At 37.1% G+C, this 15,428-nt stretch overlaps 1 protein-coding gene across 6 annotated transcripts in view; it reads right to left on the minus strand.

Moving 5' to 3' along the window:
- LOC133518783 (protein bunched, class 2/F/G isoform-like) overlaps positions 1 to 15,428 on the minus strand; it is a 187,394-nt gene that overhangs the window by 46,942 nt on the left and 125,024 nt on the right. The window contains exon 3 of one of the 6 annotated variants that reach the window (XM_061852483.1): positions 3,754 to 3,775. The exons of the other annotated variants lie outside the window; for them this stretch is intronic. Coding sequence (XP_061708467.1) covers positions 3,769 to 3,775 — 7 coding nt within the window. The 3' untranslated portion in view covers positions 3,754 to 3,768. Of the gene's footprint in view, positions 1 to 3,753; positions 3,776 to 15,428 lie in introns of those variants that run through there. 6 annotated transcript variants of the gene reach the window in all.

Below are 15,428 nucleotides of genomic sequence, written 5' to 3' on the forward strand. Positions count from 1 at the left end.
TAGGTAGCAATGTTAAAGGCTTACCAGGCAAGCATAATAATGACCAGTGTCACCCTATTAATTTATAATTAGTTGAGCAAATCGAAATTAAATACAATAGTTTTAATGTAGGTAATTAGTTTTAATGTGGGTAATTTATATGCAAAATGGATTAACGAATTTGGCACTCAGGCAGTAAGATGTTTATTATATTTCCCTTTGAAATCATCTCTTGAAAAATTATTATTATTTGTATGTCTTTCCATATCTCGGGACCATGGGGTCCCGGACCTTTGGGAGGCATGCGTGGGGCCGAAGCCAACAGCACAGAGGTCCTTTTAGACAAATTTTATGTTATACACCAGCTAGAACCCATTCACGGGTACAAATAGATACCCGTAAATCGGTCCCAGCTGGTGTAGGGGCTATTGTAAATAAAGTGGAGAAGAGGGCCGGTTATGGTGTTGAACTTTAGCTGGTCAAAAAATTGGGCTATTGTAAAGAGATCCGGACACCTGCCATAACAATGCTTAAACACGTCATCGAGGCAGGCGGTGACTTGCCGCTGACTAGATGGGCCCCTGAAACTGCCGTCGTAAAGACGACCAGGAGCAACACCGGTGTGAGCGGCTCAGGGGTGTCGAGAGGTGTGCGCCGCTTTCTACCCAGTGGCTGATAACAGCCACTGTGCCAACTCGCGTCTTATGCATCTTTCACTTCCACCCCCGGAGCATATAGCTCTAACGATTCCTCTCTCGTACGTCTAAATCAGAGTTCACTACACGATTTCACTGCTTAGATAGTCTGTCAAGATTGTTTTTAAATTGATTCACACTACAAGAGTTCACAACTTCAGAGGGTAATTTATTCCAGGCATTTACTATTCGGTTTGCAATAAAGTTTTTGCTGATATTTGTTTTATGCTTTGTGGAAAATAGTATGGTAGTGCTAGTAACGAATTCTGGGCGATCGAATTCGCCGGAAAACGCTAGTATAAAACTAATAAGAGCCAAGTTTAGTCACGATAAGCAAATTCTGTAGGTAAAGTAAGAAGATCTCATTACAGAAATGTCGAATAACAAGCGAACTTAATCTTACATCAATTAAAGCGTGCCGACGGAATAGCTTACAATTGTAGAAGCACCTCCATAAACTGTCGAGTAGAATAACAGGATAGGATAGTATTGGGGTATACCCGTGTGAACTACGCGGCGGGTTCTCACGGCTGTTTATATAAAATGCAATTAAGAATTAAGAATGCTTGCTTGCTTCTCGGTATCACTGCGTATCGTCGCTTCTAAGAATCGCTACTACACTAGTCTAATATTTACCTACAGGCTATCTATCGCGGACAATGTTTACTTGTGCTTGTGCGGCGATTCTTCGGGTTTCCTAGTTTATACTGTAACTAACATTAGTAATTCGAAGATCTAATATAACGAATTATTTATTATGCGTTTATTATAATTTCAATTGCCAACTAGGTTGATCAATGTTATACAACGGTAGCAGTTAACAGAACGATCGATCTAGAAATTACAGCCACTAAACATGGTTTAGTGGCAGCCACTAAACATACTGACTACTGGTCATTTGACATTTTAGTTTGACCCATTTTGTTCGTGTGAACGCTCGGTAAGTGTATAATTTAGTTTTCCGCTAGTTTATAATACGACCCGCAATTACGTTCAACTGCACTGAATTCGTGGAACTGTTAAATACATGTGATCAATATCAACTGTTGCTAGTACACAAAACGGATAAATAAAAACTTTAGGTGTTAATAAACTTTGTGAATTAAGTTGATGTACATAATTTTCCAGTTTCCACTGTAGTCTGTAATGCACAAACAACGAAATGTTATGGGTAGTAAACATACTATGTTAGATCGCGGTCATGTTTAAGGAAGCGTACATGGGAGTTCTGGGAAGAAAGCAAGCTGAAATAGCGTGTCAGGTCTTTGCAACATTGCTCTCTATTAGCGTTGGACATGTCCTAATGTCGGGCGTAAGCGATCACCGATCAGCATCGTTAACGATTTATCAAGTCGTAGCGCGCACGCAATCATCTACGGCTACTTTATCATGGTCGATATCATAAGCATCAGCGTAATCTAGATAAGTGATATTAATGTAGCCTTCAACCTATACTTTAGAATTATATCCCCATCCCCAACCTAATTTACAAAAAAATAGGTATATCGCGCTTCAAATATAATAAAGCAATGTCAAGTTAAAATGTCAGTACCGTTTGGTTAGAGACAAACAGTGTTTTATTTATATAATTGATAGGCCTAGATTAGATCGTTAATCGCGCCGATAGATCGTCGTTAACAGAGTCGTCATTAGGCACCAGACGCGATAAATCATGAACGATTTAGCCGAAACAATGAGCGTTTGTGCTAACTGCTAGCCCACTGTCATAAAGTAGTTAAATTTGCAACAGTTGCACAGCAATTTAAAAAAAAACTGTAAACCGAGTTTGACCTATGTCATAGATTAATAGACGTGATATCTTTGTCGTCTATAAGTCCCACGATATTGTGTATAGCACAAGTATAAGAACAATGGAATGGGTAAAATAATGTCAGATAATCAGGTGCCAAAGGGAAAATTTGGATGTGTATTCGGGGAACAAACGTTGACGCTCATTTGACTCTTGGCAAGGAAGCAGTAATTATTATAATTAAGCGGCATAAGCGATGGTAAGTTTTTACGATTATATCTTCTTAGGACAATATTTTATCTTTAAAGCATTTCCTTTCACGTGTAATTTGATGATTTCACGTAAAATTTGGTACATTAACACAGGTACGTGTGTTTTATCTTGAAGCTAAACTCGGGTCTGGAGTTGTCTGGCAAGAATCAGCTGTCTTGGAGTTAGCAAAATAAAGAGGGTAAGAATAAGGTTGAAGGTTGTAACCGAATAGTAATGCTTGTAAGATGAAAAAGATTCATTCCTCAGCTTAAACAACTTAGAGGTACGTGACCGGAAATGCAAAATATTTCGACTATTTTCAAAGACTGAAAATGTAAGTGACTACCAAAGCCATCGCGTAATTAAGTTTCACAGGTTAACGTTCGGGATGGCATTTCTAATACAATATTTATACGCCCGTCCACGGCCCCCGGCTCCCGTCTGGCCTGTCAGTCAATTTCACGCGTTTTAATAATAAAATTACCAAAATACGTTTTCCGCAAACCCAAAAGGTTCAACGTCAACTATTTCCATCGTAGTTTGCAGTCAAGCATCTATACGGGGAAGGGACAAGGCTCTGTAATCCGACCAATTAGTAGTCCCGTCACTTTGAAAATCAGTCTCGTAGCCGCCGCTTTGATCATCGGTGGACGTGCAAAATGAGCACCATCTTCGTCGCTAAAATTATCACAATGTTGTTTCTCTAAAGAGGTTAACGACATGTTGAAAAATATAAATCAACATGCTCTAAGAATAGGCTTCGGTATGTATGTCAACGCGTATAAAACTTGTAATCCGAAACCAGGAGATGGCAGGAAACGGTAATTAAAGCAAGAGGTCTCCGGGGCAACACTAGTTTTAATTTGAACTGTCGTTCTGATTTATTGCGAGAAGTAAGACAACTGTCGGTTATTTTGAAATCATAGAAATGTAAGATTGTCAAGGTGGCATGTTTCAAAGGAATATTCATTTAATGCTACTTCATATAAAAATATGTAGGTCACCCTTCTGGATTAAAAACTGGATCCGACGGATTGATTACCTTCATACCGTCGGAATGTGACTGAGAGCAAACGCTATGAGAAAACGCAATTAGTACCTGCAACAAAATAAAATACAAAAATTAGCATTTAGGCATTAGCACGCAAACACGTACAATTTCACGGTTATCCTTTTAGAAACTTACAGGTAATAACTTCAAAATAGTCAACACGTGGTAAAGGGGTATGAAATTGCAATAAGGAAACTATTCTTGACAGGCCACTATTTCTGGAAGCTACTTTGTGTGGTCTGAAAGTGACAAAGTTGCATAGTGTTATTGCTCATTTTACTATATTATTAGTGTCTGAAGATAATCTGAATAATGTGTTACAAAGCAATAAAATACAAGTTACCCGATTTTACATAAGGACCATAATTGCTTAAGGAGATGATTATTACAAGATCTTTAGTGCCGCACTAATCGTACAATGTAATAAAATTTACTCGATTTTATTATAGATTTTCGCGTGTTAATTATGGTACATAATTTGCAGTGCGCATAAACATAATATGCATTGCAGTATTAGAAGATCACAAGTTGCCAAGCAAATGTGCAACAATCATGACTATTGCGTACAGGGGAAGTTATTATTTATTATTCGAATTTCTCGCAAGTCATTATATCAAATTGAATATTTGACCTTGCTCTCACCTTTTGGTTATAATTTATCAATTGCAAAGTAGATGAAGTAGCAATATCTCGGTTTATTATAAAATACAGTTAAAATTTGTAACTAAAAGTTACGAAAACTTTCGAAGTTGAACCAGTGCACCTTACGTATATGGACTATATGGACGTATTACTAGATTTAATAGTACTGCATTTACTCCTAGCTGTGGTTTGGTTCAGCTGTTGCAAAAGTGGAGGTAAACTTGAACGTTTTACATCAATTAATGTGTCCAAAGGAACCTCGTGAGAAACCCGTCACGCGGCTCTGTGGTCTTGGACTGCAACCGGCAATTTTATTTAATGTTTAATGCGAAAAGGCTTAAGGACTTGCAGTAACATTACTTTTGGATTAATACTATTAGAAACTGATTGATGTAGCTTTAAGAACCAGTCTAAGTAAATTGCCTAAGTAAAGGCCTATTAGGCTTTGAGTATTTCTTAGGGCAGGTTTCATTCAAGACTAAATAACATATAATAGGAATATTTTTTTTACTTTTCTGGCTCCCAGTGCTTTCATTATAAGGAAATCAAAGATCGAATCCGGCTAGTTTTCTTCAGTGACATTTTATCAAAACAACAGGTTTATTTAAAAGTAAGTATAATAATATTATTAAGATTATTTTTTTTATTTTACGTATTAAAAAATAATTGAGATAGACAACTTTGAGAAAATGGCAGTCAACTCATAAACAATACCGTAAAGGAAATGATATTAGGAAACAATAAAACTTAGGAAGTAATAAATGTTTCCTTAGTAGCAATACATAGGTACATTTGTAGTATAGTACGAACACAATAATAAGAGACGTAACTATCTCATGGTCAATATCATCTCTAGTTCAAAGTAAAACTTAGAAAAACAAATAAGAAGCGCGTCGAAATTCGACAATACAAGTCTACTGAAACTCAGTCGAGCGTCCAAGCGTGTTTGGAGGCAATTTAGTCAGTTCCAAAACTCCGCGAAGAACAAAAAAAAAACTTACAAGAAAATGAACGTGGAGGCAAGACTTTGAGTAATTTCTATCATTTTCGTGATGCATCCCATTCGCCAAATATTGCTTATGGCAGAGGACCATTACGTTAATAATTGGTTACGGAGGTCTGGAGGGCCGAGCTCAGTTACGAGAGTGCATGCATGCCAAATTGCTAAACGACCGGTGGTACAAGACACTAAAAGTTATAATTATTGCATGTAGTAAACTAAGTGATTTTTATGGGCCCTAAAGTCGATAGACAGAATTTAGTTGATGAAGTTTGGTGGGAAAGATTTTCAACCATAAAGTATCGTGTTGTTTACACCCGTGAAATGCTGCCGGCGGTTCGCGTGGTCATTAAGAGAAGCAAGGCTGACATCATCGCTCGACTTAGACCGTAGCATTGTTATTGCGCCGCACTACGAAGCGAAAGAGGCGAGATGAGCTATCGCAAATTAACCGCTACGAATATTAAACGAACTGACGAATTGAAATTCAATGGATTCTCGGCCACGTTAGGTATACGAGTTTAGTATTCAATGTCACGGGCGTCTGATTACATCCAATAATTCGACGGTTCATTGATTTTTATTGCGATCAATTTTGCGCCCATTGTGTTAAATGATCCATTAATAGGTCTACAAGCCTTATTATTATATATAAATACATTAAATCCGCCTAAATCGTCCATTACATGACTTTCATCTTCTAAATGTATTAAAGCTTTCAATTAAAATCGAATAACAAGTAATTGCTACTGGAGTTGAAATTATCTGGGCGTTAGCTTCGTTAACCTTCGATACTGAATAACATTTTATGAACACGGCCACATGTGACCGAAAACAACCATTTGCGTGTGGCTCGGGCACGCAATAAGTATATTGGGAGCATAAAAATAAAAGAGATCAAAAACAGTATTGCTGGAGGTAAGGCGTAATAAAAAAAATGAGGCTTAAGAAAGGAAATTATTTGTAAACTAAGTTCCTAGAGCAATGGACATTCCTAGCTTTCAGTTTCAGACAGGCGAAGTAGATAACTTTAGAATAAAATAAATCTTAATTAATTCGAGATACGGGTTGATACACAGGGCGGCCATTACGTTCCCGAAAGGCAGTAAAGGGACGTCCTGGAACACGATGCTCCACTCTATATGCAAATTAATAGTAATGAGCTCCGAGAACTCGGGCAATAAGCGAAAACGGAGTCTAAGCTAGTGCAACGGCCATGTGTCCGCTCTAAAACCATGACTGTAAGTTGCTCATGTTTGTATTTTAATATTGCCTACGTACTTTCAACGAGAGTTTATATTTATGCTGCCACCCGTATGAATTACGACTTTGAAAAACTTATACTATAAGTTTTTCAAAGTACTACATATACTATATGTAGTCGGAACTAACCAAATTAAGCAATTATGGTAGCTGATTTCTATCGTTCCAACTTAATCTAATGAGCCAAACTGGATACGGTTGCAGTTTTTCGTAAAGGAAATTACCGTGGTTACCTTTCCAACTTCAACAACAGGTCACAATTATATTATTGCTTATTAAAACTTATTAAACTCAATCAGCTGGAGGAAGCGGTTCTATTTTAACAAATACATGAAGTGAAGATACTGGGTATATCCGAAGCCGAATTATAACATATTCGTACTAGTTTTACTGTAAATTAGCAAAAACCGAAAATGATCTTTCTTAACAGTTGCAAATAAACAGTCTTGTTAATAATCTGAACATAAAAGGTACATAAAGCGTTAAAAAACTAAATGCATTTGCTTCAAATTATCAATTTGTAGCTGTCATCGAAGATGTATACCGATTCAATTATTCAAAGCAAAAAACGACTGACCATCAATCATTGTCAGTCTTTTAAATACGGAATATAATTTCGAATCTGAAGGGGTAATCTTTAAAATGCGGTATTCTGATCGTAATGATTTTTTAACTGTATGTAAAGGTAGCATCACATAATGGACCTTTTGAAAGATTTTTGGCCAAATCTTTACTAGCAACTGCGCCCAACATTTAATAATAATACATTTTCTTTACTAATTGGAACGAAGTTCCAATTAGTAACTTATTGGACAGTACGGACTTGGCGGATGTGGTGGGGTGCTAAATGAAAAAAAAGTGTAAGACTTTTCCGTCACAACCCATACGATTGAGAAAGAATGAGAATGAAGATGAGGATGAGCATGACGTACTCGGACACGAAGAACATAAACATTAATATGGACACGAACAGGAGAACATGAACATTAATATGAACTTGGACATGAACATGGACACGGACACGAAGAAAATGGACATGTACGTGGACGTGGACATGAACACGAACATAAATGATTTCCTGATCCTAATATGTGATGTGAAAAGCAGTTACGTTCCAAACGAGTGTTCCACGACCCTCACGCATTTTTGGACACCAAAATCAGAAAATTAAAAAAAAAGATAGATCATAGACAATCATATCGAAGAAACGTTCTACTCTAGGCATAAATGGACGCTTGTCTATTCGGCAGTGAAAACAGCTCTACCATAGATTTTTAAAAACATAACCCTTAAGTGAAGTCATCAAAATACTATAAAGCAATGATGATGAAATTTGAGAGGAGAGCCAGAATAGCAGCAAATATATATTTTGACTAGCGATTATCGTGAGCCAATGCCATATACAAATTATATCATATGTATGACCGACGGGGGGCGGGATAAAATCCCTTCGCGGGCCGGAGCTCGCCCGCGGTCCGTACTTAGCCCACCACTGCTATAAAGTATACATAATTGCAAACAATCAACAGGACGGTAAACAACGGGATTAGCATAACTATAAGCATCTAATCTAGGATACGAGTATTAAATCCCTACCCCTACCTCGCTCCCATGGGTTCTTGGTTCATGAAAACGTCAGTCGCGGATTTAAACTTAAAGAACAAACAGGTTTACATTTCATTTGAAAAACATTGGCAAAGATTTAGCCAAAACCTTATAGATACATTCTAAATATAAGTACAAGTACGCGTTTAATGAAATTCGCTGCCACCCAAACAAATATTGGTATAATATAACGCTTTAAAGCCTATGTAAAAACACCAATGTGAATGGTTTAAATTCGAAGACCAATGTCATTCTGATTATTTGAGGAACCCTACAGCCTCTCACAAAAACCGACCTGTTTATTCTGTTTCGTTCCACCGTTATTGAGTTGCTCGCAAAAAACTTCGGCAAAAAGTCGCGAGATGAAATTGCGAAGAGTGCGTGAGGCGAAATAATGGTGCGATGGCACTGACGAAAAGAATGGCATAGGTACTTATATATCTACAGCTCTTTATTAAACGAAGCATCCCGCATGGAAAATTAAACTTTCATTGACACATTTATGAATACCACGTATTTATCTGGTCCTCCAAGCTAAATACTTATTTCAACTAAACATATATAGAGGACTCATTTCTGCACAATCAATAAGTTATAACGTTAATGTATCGGTAACTTTGCAAATTCATTAAAAACGTGACATGGAAATTTGCAAACGTTATTGAACTGCGCAATTAACATATTATATTTCGTATTCAAGCAAATTATCGTTATACAAATTACTAGGAGCGTAAATCGTCTATTGTTTCGAGACATTAACGAAAATTGATCCCTGATCACATAGCTGTGCTATGACTATGACATCAATTTCCGCTCTATATTGAGATTAATAGTACTCTTGTTCTCTATTAAAATAGTCGTAATTATACATTTTGTAGGACAACTACGCGAATCGTTTCATTTAGTGAGGATTAGATATCTTTGTCACTTTGGACAGGCTTTCATAGTTATTGAGGTCAAAAATACCTAAGTGTAGAGTTAACTGTAGTTTTTTCGTGGATAGTTCGATCGCGATTTGATAGCCTGCAGCTCGGAACTGGTTCCAAATACGGGCTTGGTACGCTGCGGCCAAATTAAAAGCATGATGTCATGGTTTTTTGCGACGGCTGCGGAACATTGAAGTAAACTTTTTGTGTGGTGTTCAAAGCTATGTTCGCGGTACCCTTGGTTTCTGATTAAATATAGTAGATTGCCTGACAATAAACTTTACTTGTCATCAAAATGACCTGATCAAGTGTTTTATTTAGTTTCGGACATACATATTTTGTAAGACTTATCTGGTAATTACTACTACTAATAGTCACTATATTTTGAAGGACTAAAATTATCCGCAGTTGTTGACATTAATCATTATTCATGGTTTCACGACAAATATATTCATAACAAATTTTACACTAATTGAACGTTTTAGTGGATTACGGTATCCATTTCATGGTTAAGAGTTAACAAAATGGTCGATGATCGCTCTTGGCTCTCAGGTGACGTGACGCCTACGCACTCTTGTAGCTCGCAGCCAAATCGATCATCGCCGGGAACAGCATTACCAAGAAATATTTACTAGCCAAGAACAACGGTAAATTTACGCACAGTACATAGAGTTCAAATTGGCTCCTACTATTATACAAAAGAAAAGCCAAGCAGAAAGGAAAAACTGGCAGGAAGACATCCGTCACTCAATATGGCTATCAGTGACACTCAAGCTCGTTCCGAGAATGGGTAAGTTGCCACGTGCCTATAAAAGACTTCGGCGGTGAAGTATTGAGATAAATGAACTCGAAAATAACGTTAATGAAGTATGAACGAGAAATTCAGCAGAATTTTGTTTGTATCCTTGCTTGCTCTTGTAACCTTGCGACGCAAAGGGCATAGGAGCTATAAAAAAGACATGAAAAGTAGCGTATCAATCAAATGAAGTGATAGACACCTGTGGTAATAAAATGGCCGTAAAAATAGGCGGACATAAAACTATCCGTGTGAGTCAATCTTTATTTAAGGAAACCGTAAAAATTGGTAACAAGGATCAAAACAAACAAGACCACCGCGAAGAGCATTTGAAGTCGACGCGGTGTTCTTCAATATCTAGAAATAATTTAACACAAACTATAGATATATTTTCAAAACTTTGCATCATACATTTTGTAAGATCATACCTATGTATGTGTGTGTATTACCTATGTAAAGGTGTGCAAAATAAAACTTGAGTTACAATTTTCCGCTTGGCGTTAACGTTAATACAGGTGTTGAAAAAAATATTAGTAGGGTACTTTGCAAGCAATTATGGCAAACAATGTAACTGAAAATGTTCGTAGATAATAAACAGGCTGTTCAATTTCGAATTTCCTTTTCAATAACTCAATCAAATCCAACACATGAATGGTGATTAGAATCCGGTGTTTGATAGATAGCCAGCTTAACTGTAGTCTGTGACCTGTTCAATTTCGTGATTGCCATTTGAGTCGGACTCCGTGAAAGCGCAGATAGCATCAGTCACGTCGTTTGAGACTTGTCATTCCGCGTTAGTGAATTTTGGGTGCCCGTCTGTCTGTCAGTTTGTCCGTGTTGGCTTGGCGATGGTATCTGCAATGAGATGTTAATGTATTACTTGGCACGGTCAGCGGCCGCCGGCCTATAGTCGAGATTTATGTATTATTAGCCGTGCGTAAGGCACAATCGCCATTGTTCTCCGTATTTTTCACGGTCTCCTAGTTTTTGTGAAAAGCAACGTCAGTGCCTGTATTAAGTTCACATTGACCTTCTCAGCCTGTTCCGCGGTCAACCCACATTGTGGGCAGCTAACTCTTTCGAAACAAACAAATTTTGAAAAAATAAAAACACCCTACCAATCCTATCAACACTTGTCCAAGACATCGTGATGGAAGTAAATACAATGGAGTTTTCGCTATAAACCTATACATATACATATAAAACTTTAGAAGTAAGTATATACTCCTTTCGGACTTTGGAATCGGATCAACAACAAAATACTGTACAAGGCCACGGTAAGTATTTATGAGAAGTAGACGTGACACGTGGTGCTTCACGGCCAAGCGTCCTCAACTAGGGAGTAGCAGTGCGAAAAGCGATTATTACTCTGGTAGTGGGGGAAAATGTGTTCAAAGACCGTGACCTAGGGTTCTGTTTGCGACGCGGCAACCGCCGCCCGAAACCACCAGACGGCTTGTCGCCAGCAGCGTGCGAGCGAGATCGCTCGATACGAGACGGGCATGAGCAAGAGTGATGGGTGTCGCGCTATGGTGCGAAAATAAAAAAGAAGTGGTAGGTGACGTAACGCAGGGGAACATTAAACGGAATTTTATGGCGGTCGGCAAAAAAGTGTTGTTTACAAAATAGCCAGATCGAACCGCGCAGTACTGGATTTGATTATAGAGGTCTATGTATTGTTGATCGATTGAAGCAAACACATCGATGTGAAAAGTAAATACAGGCGTAACTACACATGATATGTCTCATTCTTATCTGAATGTTGGCAGCAAAAGTACACATAAATAATAACTTCATATCTCAACTGGCTAATTTCTAGTACGGTATTAGTCTAATATTATTAGTGTGTTGCAATGGTAATCCATACGACTTTACAGTTCGTGGACTAATCACTAGTCTAATGTCATTCGAGAAATGGGCCCCTGATATGTGACATGGAACTAAGTCAGGATTATTTTATTTGAATTAGACAAAGGTTAATTCTTCATTTATAATTAGTATAATTACCCAACTGGTTAATGGAACGATGAAATACAATTTTTGATTTTAACAAAAAAATAAAATCTTTAGTTCTGTTTACGATTCAGTTCATTAGGTTTCATAAAAACGCAAAAGATTTTATCAGAAAAATTGCTTTAAAGTAAATAAAGCCAACTGTACTTTGTTTATGTTACAAGAAGTAATCGTAAACATAAGACAGCAATAACGTTTTCCTAAGACCAGCAATTAAGCAATATTAAGAGAGTTACGAATGAGTATAATTCGCAAAATATAATCGACAAGATTTTGACTCAAGACCTGTTTTAGTAGCAAAGATTTATGAAACGAGAAAAGCCGTCGGACTGGTTGCATCGCATACCGATGACGTCAGTGCCATTTCTTACTTCAAACCTGGCAGTTACTTCATGTTCAGAGAATGAAGTAATGTCGTAAACGGCATTATATCGGAAAGCACAACTAACAAGAGTACTTAGTCTTTTCGGTGTAGCTCAAAGTGAGCATTCCTGTTTCTCACGACATAGCAACTTCTTTGATATTTTGGTACTGCACAAGTGACACAACCTTGTATAACTTGTTTTATAAAGTTAACTCGATCTTCCTCCTCCAGTTTGGTTACATTTGAAGTTCTGACATCGTAACAGCTGAGCTACCAACCTTTTAGTTTGATAGTTAGTAGAATTACATGTACCTGTGATAACTGTCGAAGATTCAATAAGACTAATATATTCTTTAACCTCGTGGAGGTGTCGCGTGCGCAATTAAATTACGCATATAAATGTTTTGATGCCACGCAAAGATGATGTCAGAAACAACGTAGACTCTGCGGCGACTAACTATTTTTTTTACACCCTTATACGAAGGGCTCAAACGCGTTCTCCTAATACATATATTAGGAGAACGCGTTATTCTAATTAGTTACTCAATTCCAAAGGTAATGATGCCACGCAAAGATGATGTCAGAAACAACGTAGACTCTGCGGCGACTAACTATTTTTTTTACACCCTTATACGAAGGGCTCAAACGCGTTCTCCTAATACATATATTAGGAGAACGCGTTATTCTAATTAGTTACTCAATTCCAAAGGTAAATGTATATATATAATGAGATTAATAAGGAAACGCTAAAAAAGATAAATCCTTTTTAGGGTTCCGTAGTCAACTAGGAACCCTTATAGTTTCGCCATGTCCGTCTGTCTGTCTGTCTGTCTGTCCGAGGCTTTGCTCCGTGGTCGTTAGTGCTAGAAAGCTGAAATTTGGCATGGATATATAAATCAATAAAGCCGACAAAGTCGTACAATAAAATCTAAATTTTTGTTTTTAGGGTACCTCCCCTACACGTAAAGTGGGGGTGAAAATATTTTTTTTTGCTTCAACCCTACAGTGTGGGATATCGTTGGAAAGGTCTTTCCAAACTAATAGGGGTCTTCAACAAACATTTGATAAAGTGAATATATTCGGAGATAATTGCTCCGAAAGAAAAAAAAATGTGTCCCCCCCCTCTAACTTTTGAACCATAGGTCCAAAAAATTCTTGGAAGTAGAGCTTAAGAAAGACATTAAATGAAAACTATAGCGGATATGATCAGTTTAGCTGTGAGTTATCGCAAAAAGTTTCCCCTTCATAGTAAAAAGACGTACACCCACAGTTCATCCCTTGGTTAACAATTTACCATACTTTAAGCTCCAATTTAGCTTATTGTGATGGAAGAGTAACTACGGAACCCTACTATGAGCATGGCCCGACATGCTCTTGGCCGGTTTATTTCTAATTAGAATGAAGTGCATGATCAAAACCTCAAAAGGAAATACAGGTAGAGTAAAATGACATCATCGTATCGTACGATTCAGTTAGGTTAAACTTTTTGTGAATCAGTGGCATGATGCAACTCCGGACACCTGAATGAGATCGGATGCCGATTTTTAGTTTTACATTTAAGATAATGGTAGACCTGTTTTGAAAAGTGGTCTGTCCAGATCCATTGTGCTCGTAAAGTAAAAGAAAATATATTATTGATTTCACAGAAGCAACGAGGAAAATGGTTGACATTTACCTTAACAACACGAAAACCCAATGCCTATAAATCAAGCCCTCGTTTAATAAGGACTCAAGTCATAAATATTACATGACAAATCATAAATTTAATTAGTGATTGTTGTTGAATCATTTGTCATGAACATTATCGCCCGGAGGCCTTGTAAATAATAATAACAAACTGTCTTTGATAGATGCAGTAAATTTAAGCAATATAAACCTACACTACAAATTAGATAATCTCTAAGGAACAAATAAGGACAGTTGGCTTATTGATCGAGTAGAATTATTGTTAGTAGGTAAAGCGCATAGGCGAGGAAGCCGTAGTAGATGAATTAATAAGTAGGTTGAGAGCCTTTCAAATGCTTAATCCGATCAAGTTAATATACCACGCGATCATGTTCGGTAAGTTTTAAGACACGTCATTAACATTACCACCGTTAATCCATTGCATTAACACAACAGAATCTAATCTCTATTAATTATTAATCTCTATTAATGATTATTTTGTTTATTGTAAGTCGTGATTTTATTATGTATTTAAGTTTTTATATAAACATCTTAATATTGACATTGTAAATATCTAGTTGTAGTATGTTAGATTCTGTTTTATATTTTATGTTTTTTTTTGTTGTTTTATATTATTTTTTGTGTTATTTTGCATGCCCGTTGCTGGTAAAATGTGTGTTTCCTGTGTTTAATCTAAATAGCTTATGTACCACATTTTATGCGGAATGCTTATAGACGAGTCACGATCGTAGTTGATTGTACCTCGATGTAATAAATTTGCGTGACTTTTAATCTATGCCGGTTTTAAAAAGCAACACGCACCTACGCACACTGTTTTTGGAGCACTTACATAAACTCACTGTTGTTTTTATTACGCATAAAAAAGCATTTAAGTTTATTAGGTCGCTAATTTATCAAGCAATAAAAGCGTTGGAACATTTCGCGAAAAATTCGGGTCGAATAAGCGGGGTTTCAACATTTCCAGTGCACGTGGCGAGTATATAAATCTCTAGTTGACGACACATGTTGCGTAAGGCGTAAACACTCCAGCGCTCGAGTAAGAGGAAGCCGCAAATATGTCTGGTCAACAAACCGAAGACATAATAGAATTTAATGCATAATTTTCACACATGATTTTATTAAAAGAATTAGGGATTGATTCAATCAGTAGATGGAATATTCAACGGAACATTTAAAGAAAACGTTAACGACACTTCAACTGGCAGTGTGGTTGCCAAAAGACATTGTGATATAATAGACCGTGATACTAAAAATAGGGCACAGTCAGTTATCGTACATTACGCAAGCGCTGCATATGTTTAAGGTTGTAAACAAATTCGTTAGCAACTATAGGGCGAGCAAACAAGAACAATTTAGGACGCAGCGGTGAACAAACACGGCCGTCAATGGTAAGAATGATCGATGAA

This window comes from Cydia pomonella, chromosome 6, assembly GCF_033807575.1.
Source record: "Cydia pomonella isolate Wapato2018A chromosome 6, ilCydPomo1, whole genome shotgun sequence".
NCBI classification, from domain to species: domain Eukaryota; kingdom Metazoa; phylum Arthropoda; class Insecta; order Lepidoptera; family Tortricidae; genus Cydia; species Cydia pomonella.